The sequence below is a fragment of the Apodemus sylvaticus genome, chromosome 19 (genome assembly GCF_947179515.1).
Source record: "Apodemus sylvaticus chromosome 19, mApoSyl1.1, whole genome shotgun sequence".
Classification (NCBI taxonomy): domain Eukaryota; kingdom Metazoa; phylum Chordata; class Mammalia; order Rodentia; family Muridae; genus Apodemus; species Apodemus sylvaticus.
Genome location: NC_067490.1, coordinates 46333568 through 46352749, shown reverse-complemented (window position 1 = coordinate 46352749; position 19182 = coordinate 46333568). Strand labels below are relative to the sequence as shown.

General features: G+C 47.5%; 1 protein-coding gene across 1 annotated transcript in view; it reads right to left on the bottom strand.

Annotated features, from left to right (window-relative positions):
• Nucleotides 1–19182, bottom strand: part of Pdss2 (decaprenyl diphosphate synthase subunit 2) — a 211000-nt gene that overhangs the window by 129595 nt on the left and 62223 nt on the right. Inside the window, exon 2 of the mRNA XM_052163777.1 lies at nt 8476–8610. Within this exon, the coding sequence (XP_052019737.1) occupies nt 8476–8610 (135 nt within the window). The remainder of the gene's footprint in view (nt 1–8475; nt 8611–19182) is intronic.

The following is a 19182-nucleotide window of genomic DNA, read 5'->3' as shown; positions in this document are numbered from 1 at the left end:
CTCGCAGAATTCCCAGTAGGATCCCAGGTTAGGCACTCTGAAATAGAATACAACATTTCCCAAACTTCTGCAGCGTTCTACAATATGCACTGCTGACAGCTCAAATGGCTCTGTAGTCACGCTAATTAGTAAAAAGTGTCTTTTTAGGAATTCAGAGTATATCTTATGTCCACAGTGATTCCTAAAATGGGAAAATCTTCTAAACTCCGCCTTTTACCTAGCATGCGAGCACATGCTGATCGGACTAACCTCTTGCCCAACCATCCTAGTGGCATCCATAAACTCTGGAGCACAGTCTGGGAAATGCTGGTGAGAAGAAAGCACGGAGTGAGAGCACACGAGGGTCTGAGCACAGCCGAGGCCACAGCCAGCCACGCGCTGGGGTGAAATCTCCATTATCCATCCTTTCCAAGTCTCTGCTTTTCCCTCCCAAACACGGCCCAGACCATTCCTCTAACTCTCTGGCCAATTATCTTTCTCTCTGTGCATGTGCGTGTACGAGTATGTGTGCGTGTGTGTGTGTGTGTGTGCGCGCGCGCGCGCGCGCGCGCAGCGCGCGCGCGCGTGTGAGTGTCTACCCACTCTCTCGCACTGCTGGAGAGGAAACCAAAGGCGTGGCACAGGGCTTGGGTGCTCTCCCAGCCCCAGCCCCACCCAGGCTCATCCGCCAGGCAGACACTAGCTGGCTGGATGGCTCCTTCCTCCCTCTGCTCCCTCTTCTTCCCCTTGCCTTCTATGGCGTCAGGAACGGAACTCAGGGCTTTGTGCATTCCCACGGGGCTCTCCTGCCGGCCCGTATCTACTTACCAGGACTTATACAAGGTTTGACTATCTACCCAGTGGGTCTGGAACTTATTATCCCCCTGCCTCCGCTCCTCAGTGCTGGTATTACAAGGAAGAGGCACCAAGCCTGGCCTTCACTTATTTCTTTAAAAAGTAAATTATTGCTATTATTATTATTGTGTATGTGTGTACACACAAGCCATGGTACACACGTGGAGGTCAGGGACAACATCAAGGGTTGGCTCCTTCCCTCCACATGTATGTGGATTTAAGGGATTGAACACCTTCAGGTCACAGGCTTGCACAGCAAGGACCTTTACCCACGGAACCGTCTCATCGGCCCTCCTCTAAGTTTTAAAACCATTCTCTCAGGCCAGTGAGATGGCTCGGCAGGTGAGGGTGCCTCTGCCAAGGCTGATGGTGGGAGGCCAACGCCTGGGCCCTGGAGGGCAGAAGGAGAGGACTGACTTCGGAACGTTGCCCTGGGCTGCTCTGCTGCCGTCTGGGCACCGCCCACGTCTCCATGGGTAGACCCCTGCTTACTTCCTGCCCTTCCCAGTCTCCCTTTAGCTTCTCCTTTCCACCACATCTCTTCCTTTTCCCTGTGTGAGCCTGCTCAGGACACTCACTGAGGGAAGAAGGATTTGCTGCACACTGTTCTTGGCTTGAGGATCCTGAGCTCCAGGGTCACAGGGCACTCTCTTCAATATGCGTGTGTCTCTGTCCAGTTCTTCCCTTGAAAGACTCTGGTTATATTAGGTTAAGACTTATTCCAGTGACTTCATTTTAATTTGATTACCCCTGGGGGAGGACAAAAAAGTATCTCCTAAATAAGGCCACACGGTGAGGAACTAGGGGACAAGACTGATTCAGCATATGAATCTTGGGATGACAACTGAAGCCAGTCTCTGTTCTATGAATTCTTATAGCCGTTCATGTGTCAGTTATGAGCTGAGTGCCTGTTCGGAATCCACGCCATTGTGGGCTCCAGTGGGGACTTCAGTCAGTTACTATGCCACTTCCTCTGCTTAGGGAAACACTTCCCTGTGCCTCTGACTCACCCGCTTCCCCAGAACTGAGGACCCCATGCCTATCTTCAGGGCTCACTTCCAATCTTTCTGCTCTGAGCCAAACGGTGCTTTTTCACAAAAGATTTTCTCCTTTCTTCTCCACACTCTTAATTCTCCCACAGAAGTCTGTCCACACAATTTACAGCATCTCTAACACAGTGTTACACTTGCTTTGCTTTGGTTTGAGACAGGGTCTAACTATGTAGCTATGGGCAACATACCAGTCACTATATAGCTCAGGCTGGCGTTGAACACAGCAATTCTCCTGTGGCTTCTTCCCAAGTGCTTGGATCACAGGCATGTTCTGCCGTACCTGACTTATTAGAGTTTTTTATACGTTTATGTGTTTCCTAGCTTGATGCCGACGTCTCTGGAGACAAAAATCTACAGTATTCAGTGTATACTGCCTATAAATGTAGTGCCTGACACACAGAAAGCACTTAACAGCTGTCAAGCAGGACTTTGGGGTACTGAACTTAGCAAGGCCTGAAAGGCAAAAGGGGAAGGAGGAGCGCTCAGAGACGGAGACCAGAAAGACAGCTGTTGTTAAGATCTAGACTGAAGTAGCAAAGGCCGGAAGCAGGAGTGGGAATGGACGGCCGGAGATGAGGCCTGTAGAACACGGGGGGGGGGGGGGGGGGGGGGGGGGGGGGGGGGGTGGACTCACTGGGAGGAAGTGTTTGAGGGTGAGGGCTTAGCAGACCAGTGACAGCCCAAACAGAAAGGTGCACTGCCTTAACACCGGCGGCCGTGAACAGGGTAAGCGGCCATTTACGTGTTGTGGATTTGGTTTATTGCTTATGTTAATTGGGTTCCCACGGTACAGGGGAATTTGCAAGTCTACCTGTAAGATGCACCGAGTCCCCCCCCCCCCCAGTTGGCTTTAATCTGGTGGCTAATGGCTGGGCAGGGAGACAGGCAGGACTAGTACCTCTGAGCGGTGGAAGCAGAGAGATCAGGCCTGATCTGGAGAAGCGGGAGTGCATAGACACGTAAGTGGGGGGGAGGGGGGAGCGGCCCCGGGGCCCCTCCCCCGAGGCTGGGTCGATAGCAAAGATGGACTATAGACTTGATAAAGTAAGTAATAGTTCAGGAGCATTGGAGGCTTAGCAACGTGGAGGTTTGAGAGTGGCTCAGCCATGGAGCTACTTAGGGCTTATTAAAAATAAGGTGCTGTGTGTGTGTGTGTGTGTGTGTGTGTGTGTGTGTGTGTGTGTTGGTGCTCTTCCACGGAGTGATCCAGAGAGCACAGCATCTTTGAATGGGCCTCCAGGAGCTCCACACGCATCATGGTGCAGGATTTTGATGGTAGGAAGTAGTAACACTTTGAGTTTCTATCTTTAATATGAATTATTTAACACTTGGTAAAAATATTAATTTGGAAGCCTTTTTAATTTATCTCCAAATTACTGGGGTTACATTGTTAATATAAATAGTACTTTTTCTGTGACTATATTAGATAGATTTCAGACAGATAGCCCAGCTAACTGCAAGGGAAGCTGATAAACAGCCTAGCTGGGAACTAGGGAAGAGAAGAATATGTTTGTTAAATGTGTTTCAGAAAGGAAAATGTATTCCATTTGTAGAAATTGTTTTGGGTTTTAACATGGAGTCGCCTTACATAGCTTGTGCTAGCTCTGAACTCACTATGTAGCCCAGGTTGGTCTTAAACTTGAGGTCTTACGTCCACTTTAGCTTTTGATGTTTCAGTTAGCTCACTAACATGTAAAACTTGTGACTTGCTTCTAACTGCTAGTTATAAGAGAATAATTTGAATTGGTTCTTGCAAAACAATTGAGAAAGCTGAGCCATTGGGAACTATTTCATCCAGGCCTATGGCATTGGCACTGGAAACTATTCCACGCAGGCCTACTGCATTGGCACTGGGAACTACTCCACGCAGGCCTACTGTGTCAGCACTGGGAACTATTCCATGCAGGCCTACTGCATTAACACTGGGGACTATTCCACGCAGGCCTACTGCATTGACATTGGGAACTATCTATTCCACGCAGGCCTACGGCATTGACACTGGGAACTATTTCACCCAGGCCTACGGCATTGACACTGGGAACTATTTCACACAGGCCTATTGCATTGGCACTGGGAACTATTTCACCTAAGCCTATGCATTGACACTGGGAACTATTTCACTCAGGCCTATGGCATTGACACTAGAACTATTTCACACAGGCCTATTGCATTGGCACTGGGAACTATTTCACCTAAGCCTATGCATTGACACTGGGAACTATTTCACTCAGGCCTATGGCATTGACACTAGAACTATTCCACGCAGGCCTATTGCATTGGCACTGGGAACTATTTCACCCAGGCCTACGGCATTAACACAGGGAACTATTTCACCCAGGCCTACTGCATTGACACTGGGAACTATTTCACCCAGGCCTACTGTGTTGGTTGGCACTGGGAACTATTTCACCCAGGCCTACTGTGTTGGCACTGGGAACTATTTTACCCAAGCCTACGGCATTGACACTGGGAACTATTTCACCCAGGCCTACTGTGTTGGCACTGGGAACTATTTTACCCAAGCCTACAGCATTGACACTGGGAACTATTTCACCCAGGCCTACTGTGTTGGTTGGCACTGGGAACTATTTCACCCAAGCCTACTGCATCGGCACACTTGTACTCCTAGCATGTGAGAGGCTGAGGGGGAGGATCATGAATTCAGGAGCATACTATGCTATACAGCCAGTTTCAGGCTACCCTGGACTCCACAGCAAGGCCACACTGTCTATATAATAATATTAACAGCAATGGCAACCATTTGGATTTCTTGAAATTTAATAATACTACATTTAAGTATAATATGTATTTTATTTGTAACAAAATATCTTTTGTATACAAAACAAATATATTTTATTATTAGTAAAATGGGAAGCTACAAAAGCTTTCTCATTATAGTTAGAGATATTTGCAAATTTAGTTTTAAAAAAAAAACTGTACTGGAAGCTGAGCCCAAGGACTAGAGCATCTGAGCCCAAGGACTAGAGCATCTGAGTCCAGGACTAGAGCATTTGAGTCCAGGACTAGAGCATCTGAGTCCAGGACTAGAGCATCTGAGCCCAGGACTAGAGCATCTGAGCCCAGGACTAGAGCATCTGAGCCCAGGACTAGAGCATCTGAGCCCAAGGACCAGAGCATCTGAGCCCAGGACTAGAGCATCTGAGCCCAGGACTAGAGCATCTGAGCCCAAGGACTAGAGCATCTGAGTCCAGGACTAGAGCATTTGAGTCCAGGACTAGAGCATCTGAGTCCAGGACTAGAGCATCTGAGCCCAGGACTAGAGCATCTGAGCCAGGACTAGAACATCTGAGCCCAGGACTAGAGCATCTGAGCCCAGGACTAGAGCATCTGAGCCAGGACTAGAGCATCTGAGCCCAGGACTAGAGCATCTGAGCCCAGGACTAGAGCATCTGAGCCCAGGACTAGAGCATCTGAGCCAGGACTAGAGCATCTGAGCCCAGGACTAGAGCATCTGAGCCCAGGACCAGAGCATCTGAGCCCAGGACTAGAGCATCTGAGTCCAGGACTAGAGCATCTGAGCCCAGGACTAGAGCATCTGAGCCCAGGACTAGAGCATCTGAGCCAGGACTAGAACATCTGAGCCCAGGACTAGAGCATCTGAGCCCAGGACTAGAGCATCTGAGCCCAGGACTAGAGCATCTGAGCCCAGGACTAGAGCATCTGAGCCCAGGACTAGAGCATCTGAGCCCAGGACTAGAGCATCTGAGCCAGGACTAGAGCATCTGAGCCAGGACTAGAGCATCTGAGCCCAGGACTAGAGCATCTGAGCCCAGGACCAGAGCATCTGAGCCCAGGACTAGAGCATCTGAGCCCAGGACTAGAGCATCTGAGCCCAGGACTAGAGCATCTGAGCCCAGGACTAGAGCATCTGAGCCCAAGGACCAGAGCATCTGAGCCCAGGACTAGAGCACCTGAGCCCAGGACCAGAGCATCTGAGTCCAGGACCAGAGCATCTGAGCCCAGGACTAGAGCATCTGAGCCCAGGACTAGAGCATCTGAGTCCAGGACCAGAGCATCTGAGCCCAGGACTAGAGCATCTGAGCCCAGGACTAGAGCATCTGAGCCCAGGACTAGAGCATGCTAAGTTGAGTGCTTGACCACTGACCACTGGGCTCAGATGCTTGACCACGGCCCGTTGCTGTATCTGCTATTGGCCCTATAATTAATTTTTTAAGGTTAGGGTTAACAAAATAAATTCTAAACCTGATATTGTTGGCACAAGACTTGGATACATGCTTCTAGCACATTTTTTATAAATGTGGGTCTTGTGCCTTTCCCCCAGTACACTTATTCCACTAGAGCCTAACTCCTGTCCCTCTTAGCTATTATGTGCTAAGTTTGCAGCACCAGTTATATCCTGAGGCCAAACAAAAATGATCACCTAACTCACTTTAGGTCCCTGAGGTGAATCACTGAGTTCCCATTAGCTGACATCAAAGTCAAGCTAAAGAGGAACAAAACTACCAACAATATAAACTCCAGTAGTCGGAGGTAAATTAAAAAGCTCCCAAATCAGTCCTTTCCTCAAATGTTAAATAATTCACTGTGGCACCGCAGATACAAGCCTCCAGCAAAAGTTACACTTGAATAATTAAGGAAGCAGGAGACAAACAAATTGACTTCAGTGGTACAGAAACAAATTGGTGGCCTACCAAACTCCTACACCAAATTACTTTTTACATTAGCAAGTGTGTAAAACACTAAGGTAACTGGTAAATTACTACATCAAATCTGATTACAGAAAATGACCTAGGGTTATATGTTAGGGTTATTCCTGAACATAACTGAGATCCTACACACTCAAGTAAAAACTCATCTAGATTATTTTAAAACACTTCTGGGTTTTTTTTTTTGGGGGGGGGAGGCTGGTTTTAGTTTTAGATTTTTTTTTGAGACAGGGTCTTGTTCTGTAGCTCCTCAGATGTTATTCTTCTGCCTTGATATTCTAAGCATTGGGACTGCAGGCATGTATTCCTATGTATAGTGTTCTCTGGAAAGCTTTTATGTGCCTTATACACATGTGCACATCCGGCACTTACCTCACACACATGTGCACAGCTGGCATTTACCTCACACACATGTGTACAGCTGGCATTACCTTATACACATGTGCACATCCGGCACTTACCTCACATACATGTGCACAGCTGGCATTTACCTCGCACACATGTGTACAGCTGGCATTACCTTATACACATGTGCACAGCTGGCACTTACCTCACATACATGTACACAGCTGGCATTTACCTCACACATATGTGTACAGCTGGCATTACCTTATACACATGTGCACATCCAGCACTTACCTCACATACATGTGCACAGCTGGCATTTACCTCACACACATGTGCACAGCTGGCATTTACCTCACACACATGTGCACAGCTGGTACTTACCTCACACACATGTGCACAACTGACAGTTACCTCACACACATGTGCACAGCTGGTACTTACCTCACACACTTGTGCACAGCTGACACTTACCTCACATATGTGCACAGGTGGCACTTACCTCACACATGTGCACAGATGACATTCACCTCACACACATGTGCACAGCTGGTACTTTCCTCACACACATGTGCACAGCTGGCGCTTACCTCCCACACATGTCCACAGCTAGCATTTACCTCACACACATGTGCACAGCTGGCATTTACCTCACACACATGTGCACAGCTGGTACTTACCTCACACACATGTGCACAGCTGGCACTTACCTCACACACATGTCCACAGCTGGCATTTACCTCACACACATGTGCACAGCTGGTGTTTACTCATATACACGTGCACAGACATCTGCATGCACAAGCCGACAGCTGACCAGCAGGGCAGGAAGCAGGAAGTCAGTGAGACTCCTGAGAGGACTGAGGTGTGTGAGCCATTCATTTTCCACTGTCACCAGGTTGCTAATAGCCATTCTAAACCTTTGTGTATTTTCTCTCCTAATCTGAGCTGAATTTGCTTGAGTTGTCTACAAAATATATGAGGTTAAAGTTCTGAGCTCTAACAGAGGCAGTTTGGAGGAGCTAGAAAGACATTTAAGTAGACTTTCATTTGCAAGATTCTCAAGACATTCTTACAAGAGGATCTGAGGGAACATAACAATTTAGCATCTACCCTAATGTACATGCAAGAGAAACAAACTATTTGAAAGAGAAAAGGCAGGTGAACAATGAGAGAAGAGACCTTGGCCTGACCTTCCTGCACTTGCTGTGTGTAATGTGTGAGAATGTCTCAGGGTTTAGGAATTTGTTCTCTCAAGAGTGAAGTGAGTGGGATATCCACACACATGAGTGGAGATCAGAGAACAGCTTTTTGAGAGTTGCTTCTGTCCTTCTACCTCAAAGGTCCTTGAGTAGAAAGCTCAGGTCATCAGGCTTACCAACAGGAACTTTTACTGCTGAGCCATCTCAGGGGCTCCAAACTCTATTTTTAAAAGCAATATAAACAATGGGCTTTATATATATATATGTGTGTGTGTGTGTGTGTGTGTGTGTGTGTGTGTGTGTGTGAATCAGAAAGTGACTCGGCAGTCTGGAGAGCAGTGCTGGAAGACTCACCATGAGTATATCCCGCTGACCATGTCGTAGTTCTGACACGAAGCGTTCCCAGCGCTGGGCCCCGCGGCCTTTGAAATGAGTAGTACAACCAGGCCCCGCAGCTGCAGGTTATGCCGGCTGTCATGCACAAGGGCCCTGCAACAAACACACAGAGAAGAGGGTGACACACTCTCCCAAGGCTGGGCACACCGAGCTGTAGATGGCTATAAAAACGGTCACATTTTGAAGCCCTAACAATGGGACTGTTGGCTTTAATAGAGAATTAAGGAGGAAAGACTAATGCACAAGCAGCACATTCAGAAGACGATGCTTTCTACAGTAATTCTCTGGGTGGGCCCGGCACATGGCTCCCTTCTCTTTCTGGGTCCTGCCCTGGCTAATGCCTAACTTGCACCTTTGCCTTTTATTACTGGTGCCAGGCTGGAATCCACGGCGGCCTGCACGCGCAGTAAGCTCCCCACAACCACGCTGCGCTCTAGGCTCTCCTTCAGTCATCACTGCTCTGATAGCAAAGGGATGCTGCAGCTGAGGCCCGCTTTGTAATAGACCGGCTCTGATATGGCAGACTGAGGAAGCAGGCTCCTGCGGCGCAGCTGAGGGCTCCAGCGGGCTCCAGCGGGCTCCAGCGGGCTCCAGCGGGCTCCAGCGGGCTCCAGCGGGCTCCAGCGGGCTCCAGCGGTGTGGCTGCGGGCTCCAGCGGGCTCCAGCGGGCTCCAGCGGGCTCCAGCGGTGTGGCTGCGGGCTCCAGCGGGCTCCAGCCGTGCGGCTGCGGGCTCCAGCGGGCTCCAGGTAGGTAGGCCAGTGCTCGACAAGGTCTTCAGTTATTGGCAGTGACAGGGCTCAGAGGCTGTGGCCTGGATGGAGGATGGACTGAAGCAAGCATGGGTGCCGTGAGACGCATTGGCAGCAATCTCTTCATACACTGCATTCTTTTTGTTGTTGTTTGGCAACTTATTTTTCTCATTTTTTTTTTTTTTTAACATTTTCTGTCTCCTGCTTTCCCCACTCTTCTAATGAACAGGAACACCCACAGTTATTCTACTTCACCGAGTAGTAGATCTCCAATGGAATTCCCACCCCAATGGCATCTCTTGAAACATTTGTCACAGAAAGATGAGGTAAAGAATATGAAAAAGCCGGAGAGCAAAACAAGAGAAGGCCCAAGAAGCACAGCTTCTGACCCTTCGCCATATAAGACTAGGGTTAGCAACCTAGAGGGCAGATGAATAGTTTGAGTAATGAAATGTTTCCCAGTCTCTTTAACTCCACTAACACCATGAAAACCAGCACTGGGGTCCCCAAAGGTCAATATCCATTTACAACCAACAGAGAAAATCAAGTCTGCCTTCTGGGCGTAAGACCCCCAGGATCTCAATGGACAGTGCTAACCTTACATGTTATAATCCAGGTCAGTCTTCGAGGATTCCCACCTCAGCCTTCCATGAAGGAGGGTACTCACAAGCAGAGTCATACCCAGACGCTGGCAAGATCACAGGGACTGTACGACTCCTGGGCTCTGAAGCATTTCTCCTTTGGATTAGGGATCTGCAACCAGTTTAAAATCCATGCAAATACTTCCAAATCTGAAAAACCTGAAACTGGAGTTGTTTGCGGTCCCAAGTATTTTGATAGATGGGACTCAATCTGTGTACCACAGGTATGGCTGCTGCGTGAGCGCAGGGATGCTCATGCTCTCCCTTTTATTCAGTCAAAACCTCAGTGAACAGCAATTCATGTCCAACGCTACTGAGATGTGCTCTGTCTTTGCAGAGACAACACTTTGGACTAAAAGCACTAGTCAAATGTGGTCTGAGCCGTGTCAGTGAATGAATGAGGCCGTGAGAACCCAGAAGTGCTAAGTAGGCAGCAGCACCTCTTTCTGGGGCTCAAAAAGAAATCCTCGAGAGCTGGGGAGTCTGGAGAGGGGCTGAGCTGGGGGACATGTGGGGGCAGGTGTTGGGTGAGCAGAGAGCACGGTGGCAGGAGCAGGCTGGGGGGGGGTAGCTGAGAGACATAGCACGAGGGGATGAGGAGACGATGCCGGGCAGACTTTAGACTGACAGTAAGAGATGGACCCTCACACACCAAGTGACTTTACGTGTCTAGAAAACTCTAGTGGCCTCTACTGATGTTTAAAACATCTGCTGTTGCTGGAGAAGATAAAGGGTGATACAACCTCTGCTATATTCCACAGACATCTAGGAGTTTTCCTTATTTTGTGATTGTCAATAATTTCATTTTACTATTTTATTTGATCTCCCACAACAAGTATAACAAATATAAAAGTGAAAAGCCCTTCACTGTTACCAGTGTTGTAAATGAAAGCAACACTTAGCACTATGTAACCCTATCGTTAAACTGCAGAACTGTTTCTGTTTAGTCGGTATAAACAAGTCTCACCCTGACATATCCATTCACCTAGTGAACTCTGAAGCCTTCCATGCATGGGGCACTATGTTAGGTACAGGTGCTGTGGCAAGCAAAGGCAGGCACGCAGCTTAGGACCTAGCAGAAGAAATGGAAATAATCACTAATACAATGTAAAACCACAACCGTAATGAATGCTTCTATGGACAAAGAGAGAAAGAGCATCCTAAGAATTCATCACGAGTTGACCACATCAGGAAAGCCACAGGCTTCCCTGAGAAAGCAGTGACTCAGCTGACGTCCAAAGAAGAGCAGATACAAAAGGAACTTGAGAAGGAAAGGGGACGAAGAAGGGGCTCCTAGTACAGGCATGTCCTAGGGGACACAGGGACTCTACCGCCAGGCTAAACAGTCTGTAGCAATAGGTTTGCTCTTTATCCAAGGAGCATTGGGAAGTTCAACAGTACTAAGGCAGATGAAATGAAACATTACAAAAACTCTCCTGTTGCAGCAAGAGGACAGGGTGGTGGCGGGCACTGGCTGTAACCAAATGGTACAAGATATCTGGAGAGGTGGCACTCACGGAGAATTACGGGACTAGCTCAATGCTCATCTAGAGATGAGCCAAACCTACAATAACAATTTTAATTCAACTCAAATAGAATTTGCACTTTTGAAAGTCCTAGAAAAATCACTTAATATGAACATATAACTAATTTTTAAATACTATTGATTCTAAAAAGTCTGTAAATGATATTTGGGGGTAAAAACCAAACCACACCAAACCAACTAACAAAACAAATAAACAAACAAACTAGAAGTTTAGGCTGGCCTGAAATTCACTGTGTGGCCCACGCTGGCTTTGACCTTGAGGCAATCCTCCTGCCTCTGCCTTTCAAGTGCTAGGATTACAGGTGTGAACTACCATGCCCAGCTCTGTGGAAAGCTTTGCCTCTCCCAAAGCTAATTCTAGTGTAGATCTAAGATGACTAGGTAATTCTAGGGGAACTGAGTCCTTGGAAGGCAGGCTGAGGAGGCGAGCCTTGGGCCAGGCAGCCAGCCTCCCACACTAGAGCCCTGGCTCAGGCAGCTGCACACTCTCAGGTCAGCGGAGCCATCACATCCGCAACCATCAACACACTTCTCTTCCTCAATTCAATTTTCTACCTCAAGGTCGCACACCACTGCTGTGACACCTTGTTAAAACACATCCTCTTAAATTGTTTTAATACAAATGTGTCAAGAAGGAGGGGCATACAAAGAACAGGAACCATAAGAAAGCAGGAAGCTCATAATATATTTGAATATATATTCAATCACATAAACAACAGCTAAGAGCACACAGAGAAGAGCTTCCTGCAGAGGCGATACTCAGTACCCACTGAAAGATGGCCAGACTTACTGGAGTAGAGAACGGGAGGAGAGGAGGCTGGGACTCCACCACTGCAGTGAGGAGAAGAGGTCTCTCACAGAAAGGAGCACAAGAAGCAGTGACAAGAAGGAGACAGTGACAGCGGGTTCAGAACTGGGACAATCCATTAGGCATGAGACTCACAGAAACAAGCCCAGTGAAGCAGACAGACAGAGGACGAAGTGCCTTGGGACTCAGGTAGAGTCTACACTTCTGAAAGCAATCTGGACGCTTGGACAGCTTGTCAGTAAGATAGTGATGCAATTAGTGCTAAAGACTAAATCTGTTCCCTGGGCCTAATACCGTGGCGACAGCATGCTGGGTGCAGAGGAAACCAGAGGGAAGGCCAGTAAGGAGGCACCTCCTCAGCAGCCTGGGGAGGGATAATGAGGGCTACAACCGGGGCGGTGCAGGGAAGGAAGGGTGGAGGCACTGGAAGCTCCCGCCTGCCATGGGCAGCTGGCTCACTGACTAGAAGAGGGACAGGGGGAGGGAAGAGGGGAACAGGGGAAAGGCAGTGGTCCTAGAGCCAGGCTTCTCTGTTAAGCACAATGCTGCACCTAGGAGGAACTGGAAGTAAATCTAACAGGGAACTGATGAGTTTGCTTTTGACATGTTAATTTTGAGTGTGTGGTTTTTGACATGTTAATTTTGAGGGTTTCCAGAAGGAGATGCCCAGTGGGGAACTGGAGATTCTATGGGTACAGATTTAGTGGGCTCCTCATGGAAGAGATGGCTAAAACAACGGAAGCTGGCGGATGAAGGTGTTTTGGGGAGAAGAGAAAACAAGAGAAGGAGAAAATGACAGGAAAGGCTAAGAAAAGGAAAAAAGAGGTATGGAGGTACATACTGGAAGTTCTAGTTTTGCTTTTGATTTTTGACACAGTGTCTGTCTATATAACTCTGGCTATCCTGGAACATGCTATGTAGACCAGGCTGGCCTCCAACTCTTCCACCTGCCTTTCCTCCACAGTTCTATACTACAAATTCTAACACGCAGGAGGATTGAAGGTTTATTGTAAGCCTAAATTACCTAAATACATACACACACGCATACAAGCTTAGAAATGAAATCTTGAAACTCCTAGGTTTAGGGGACTTAGAAAGAATTAGGCAATAAAAAGGAATGGATGCTACCCATAAGGATAAGTCTCTAAGACATAGATAAAGAAATATAAACACACTAATTTATATACACTGGGAGCAGAGGACTGCAACCAGGCACTATAAAATGCCTTTCAGAACATACTGCACTGTAGTTTTCTGTCAACCTAACACAAGCTACAGTCATTTGGGGAACAGGAAACCTCAACAATAACAACATAAAAATGACCCTACCAGACTGGCCAATGGGCAAGCCTGCGGTCCATTTCTTGATTGATGATTGATGATTGATATACGAGGGTCCAGCCTATTGATCCCGGGTGCTATAAGATGCAGGCGGAGCCAGCCATCGGGCACTGCATCAGATCCTGCCTGCAGGTTCCTGCTTTGACTTCTCTGGATGACGGATGACAAGGTGTGAAATAAAATAAAGCCTTTCTTCCCCAGTTGCCGTATCACATCAATAGAGAGCCTAAGGCACACACACAGTCCTCTTCAATACTATCTGCTCCTGTGTGGAGGAGGGTAGGGGCGCTTATGTTTGTGCAAGTGTGTATCTGAAAACATAAATGCATGGGTGTGGAATTCCTACATGTTGTTGTAGGAATCAGTTCTTTCCCTTCTGCTATGGCAAGGTGGAAATCTGAGGGCTTAAGCCTGGGTCTCCAGATTTTGTCAGAAAATGCTTTTACGCCCCCTGAGCCATCTCATCCTTCTAGTGGCTGCTTCTTTTAGGCCTTTTGGGGGGTACTTACTATGACCGTGTAGGTCAGCTTTACCACACCGAGCAAGAAAAGTACCCGCAAGAGTGACACAGAAGACAGGCATGACATGCTGGATTCAAGCACTGGCTGTTTTCTCACAAAAACCATGCCAGAAGTTCCTAGTGACATCCTTTTATAAATGAGGAAAATGAGCAAGGAGGCTCGGAAATTATTAATTTATAAAAAATTAATATAAAAGCTTAATAATTACTGGCCACATTAGTCAATTAAAAATGGAAGTGCCGAGATTTAAAAGTACTTGGGCTTGCAAGTCCAGTCTTTCATGCCTTGAGGCAACTATGCAAAGATTTCGACTGACTGTTCCTGTCACAAGCCTGTATGAAGTCCAGATGACTCAGAGACCACTCACACATGCACACATTTCCCCTAGTGGCCTAGCACAGGTATTGATGTCACTGGTGACCAGTCCAAAACACAGGCAAGCGTCTATGGCAGTGGTTCTCAACCTGTGAGTCTCGACCCCTTGAGGGGTGCCGAATGACCCTTTCACAAGGGTTACATATCAGACATCCTGCATGCTAGATCCTTATGGTACGATTCATCACAATGGCAAAATTAGTTATGAAATAGCAATGAAAATGATTTCATGGTTGGGGGTCTCCACAACATGAGGAAGTGTATCAAAGGGTCATAGAATCAGGAAGGTTTAGAACCTATGGCTCTATGGCCATGATTGGTGCTAAAAGGCAAAGCTGTGATTAGTCCAAACACACGGATGTGATGGTCAGACTGTGTAGAAGCAGATTCCTCAGGTACAGTGAGCCAGGGGGGAGATGCTCCCCTATGCTGCCTGCCACTCTGTTTTTCCACTATCAGGCCCTCCAATAGCGTCTCCTTATCTCCTTCCAGTAGACAAGCCAGGCTAGCAACAGAGAAAGGAGTATGAGAGACAGAAGACAGGGCAGTGACTGCCATGGAACAGCCCTGTAGACAGTGGCCAGACTGTAGAAGGAGCCAGGCAGCCAGCTGCTTGACGGCTAACGCAGCAGCTGACTGGCTCAGTGGCCAGGGCAGAAAAGAAGTGAGCTCAGGGGACTGAGACTCTGGAAGGACCAAAGGCTGTGAGGGGCCAAAGGAGCGAGCCTGCAGATTTCAGTCACCAGGACGCGGTCAAGTCCTTGGGGCCCAGGGTCTCTGGCCTCAGTTTAGAGATGTAATTCTGGCCACTGCCAAAGGTTGGGGAATCTTGGTATGTAGGCCTGCCTGGGAGCTGGGATGCCATTTACAGAGAAGGGTTGGGAAACCCTGACCGGCCAGGCATACAGAAGGGCTCACACTCATGGGCGCTAGGTCCCTGTGGTGGTTTGAATAGGAATGGCCTCCACAGACTCCAGTTTGAATGCTTGGTCACCAGGGAGTGGCACTATTAGGAGGTGTGGTCTTGTTGGAAGAGGTGTGTCACTTTGGGGCCAGGCTTTGAGGTCCTCTTTGTTCCAGCGACACCTAGTGTGGCTCTCCTGCTGCCTTCTGATCAAGACTGGGAACTCTGAGCTCCTCTTCCAGCTCCAAGTCTGTCCGCATGCTGCCATGTTTCTGTCCAAGCTGACAATGGACTAAGCCTCTGAACTGTAAGCCGGTCCCAATTGAATGTTGTCCTTTCTAAGAGGTGCTGAAGCCATGGTACCTCTTCACAGCAACAGACCTCCTAACTAAGCCGGTCCCTTATCTGAGGCTTGTGTGAGTGTCTGAGGACCGCGGTTCACTTGCTGCTGCCCACTGTGGGACAGTCTGTGCAGCGACAGAGCCCAGCACTTACAGACCTCCCTCCGACCCATGAGTCTATGCAAAAGACCCCTCAACAGCTATACTGCCAGGTGACTGGAAATAGATATTCCACTCTGAAGTTCTGAGTCCTTCTTCCTAAATTATGACTCCTTTAAAGGTGATAAAGTCACACACAGTAAAAGCCCCGACACACTCTAACAAACAGGGTGTGCTGTGTTATTTGACTACTGTGTTAATAAAGTTAGTTATTACTAATAACAATGGGCCACAAGAGAGCTAACTACCCCTTATGCGCAGTCTCCGTGCCTTCCTTTTCCATTCAGAAGAACTGGCTGGCATCGCTGCCGCACAGTGCCCTGCCCTCACTTTGGACAGAAGTGGAAGTGCTGTCTGACGGAGGGCAGTGGTGGGTATCAGAACTGGGACACAGTAAAACTGTTTTCCTAAGACTTCTCTTTATCCTTTTAAATCGTGTGCATGTGTGTCTGTGTGCTGTGTTGGCGAGCAGGTATCTACACTAGACAGAGGCACTGGGGGTCCCTGGAGTACTAGGAACCAAAGTCAAGATGTCTGCAAGAGCAACACTCACTCTTAACCGCAAAGCCATCCTCCAGCCCCATGGCAGGATCTTTTCAAGGTTCATGTTTAAGGTTTCAGTATTCTAGGCAGGTGAGATTTCGCATGGGTAAGGACACCTGCAGCTAAGCCTGACAACCCGAACTCAGTCCCCAGAACTCACAGTGGAAGGAGACAACTGACTCCTCTCCAGCAGAGACAAACAGATCCCTGGGGCATCGTGAACAGACAGCCTGGCAAGTGCCAGCCCAGGGTGGTCTGGCAAAAAGCCCTGTCACTCACAAAAGGTGGATGTCACCCACGATTGTCCTCCACCTGAGAATACACACACACACACACACACACACACACATACACACACACACACACACACACACACACACACACACACACATACACACACACACACACACACACACATACACACACACTCAAAAAACAACTTACCACTTAGAATCATTATCATTAAATAGCTTCAAAACCCTCTCTCTGTAAACGGAGGTGGCAGAAGGGAACTCCTATAATGCTAAACCCTAGAAACAGAGTATGTCTTACTATTCATGCTACCTACTCAGAAATATCAAAGGTGAATGCATGCCCAGTTTGGACAAACGTGGGGTTAGGGCGATTCCTAAGACTCCTAACAATGCTAATAACCATGTCCCCAGCTAAAAGAGAAAATACAGACACTCCCGAGGCACCACGGGTAACTTTGTCAGTTTGTTTGCTGATTGAAACTCTCTAAATTGAATTTGTGACTAACTAATGAAATACAATTATGGTTTTCAAACCATACAATGTAATATGTTAGAGTAAAAGAATTGGAAATGTAAATTTGTTTAAATAAGAATAAGCCAGCTGTGGTAGCACACTCCTATAACCAGCACTTGGGAGGAGGACGCAGGAGAACTGTTTGTTTTTCAAAGACTGTGGACCTTCAGGAGGCTTTATTTTGTTCATTTATTTGGTGTGTATGCATGTATGCGTGCGTGCGTGCGTGCGTGCATGTGTGTGTGTGTGTGTGTGTATGTGTGTGTGTGTGAGGGCAGGGGCAATCGGTGGGAATCAGTTTTCTTCCTCTCCCACGTGTGTCCTGGGGATCAAGTTCAGACTGTCAGGATTGGCTGCAAACACCTTTACCCTCTAAGCTCTGGTTGTTTGTTTTTGGAGGCAGAGTCTCACCGTGTAGCCCAGGATAGCCTTGGCCTTTCTGCCTCAGTGGCTGGAACTGCAGGCATATGTGCAGAATATTGTCTCATTCATTTCACCACTGGCAATGCACAGAAACAAGCCCTGGGAGCCAAGCCGGAAGCCGGACTGAGGACGGTTAGCCTTTCAGATCCGTGATCGGGATTTTTGTGCTCTGCATTATTCTGAGCATTTGAAGTGTTTTGTTTTGCTTTGTTTTTTTTTAAATGATAGAAAGGTTATGCTACTAAGCAGAAACAAGTATTAATTGACAGATGAATATTTTATTTTCCTACTTGTCTTTGTTTGTTTATCTGGAAAAAAAAGACCCTTACCAAGCCCTGTATTTTAAAGACAACAGAATTTTTTAAAGGCAGTAAGTTTTCCCTATTTGAAGAAACAGAATAAAATAAACCATGTGTGATGATCGTCAGAGACCTGTTTTTTTTCTATTGACTGATTGATTGATTGATTTTTGCTGTTTCTCAAGACAGGGTTTCTCTGCAGCCCTGGCTATCCTGGAACTCACTCTATAGACAGTGACCAAGCTCACAGAGACTCGCTGCTGCCCACAGAGTGCTGAGACTAAAGGTGTGCTCCACCTCTACCTGCCTCATTCGGGTATTAAGAGCTTTAATTATCTAAGATCAGACACAGAGCCGAAGTTAAATGGTATCAAAGAAATGACACAGTTAGACACATAGACACATATACAGAGAGAGACATACACACCAACACACAGAGACACATACAGACACATATACTCACACACACACACACACACACACAGAGAGAGAGAGAGAGAGAGAGAGAGAGAGAGAGAGAGAGAGAGAGAGAGAGAGAACACACACATTTAGCTATTGGATGAGAATATCACTCATTTGTAAAAGAAAAGCCTATTGCTCCTGACAACAGTCTGAAAGGACTGTGACTTAAGAATCACTAAAAATAGCCTGCATGCCATGGATTGTTGTGTGGAGTTAGCAGAGAGCTAGAGGTTAATTTCCATTGACAGAATGGCCCGAACTATATGATTATTGCCACTTCTATCCAGAGACTAAGTTGTCCTAGACTTGAAACAATTTTAGGGCCTGAGGTGACCTGAGGTGACCAGCATTTAGAATCTGGGAGTTATAGCAGCTGTGACAGGGCTTGAGGGCCACATGCACCTCCCACAGGAATTCCATCCCTAGGAGACACCAGTGACAGGAAGGGCCTGCCTCACCAAAGCTCTCCTGAAGCTGCAATTAGGTGTGATGGGCATGTGGCAGAAGACAGACACCTGGGGGAAAAGGAGAGAGAGAGAGAGAGAGAGAGAGAGAGAGAGAGAGAGAGAGAGAGAGAGAGAGAGAGAGAGACGAACGTAGGCGAGGAAATCAAGCAGGGGTTAGCAGGAATGAGCACCGACCACCAGCGGTTTACTGAAGGAAGTATAAACCAGTGTCAGAACTGATCACCTTTGCAGGTCGATGTGACCCCCTCACCCCCCTAAAATTAGACATACAACCAGGAAACAACAGCAACAAAGATATAACTGAATATTTAAAGTAC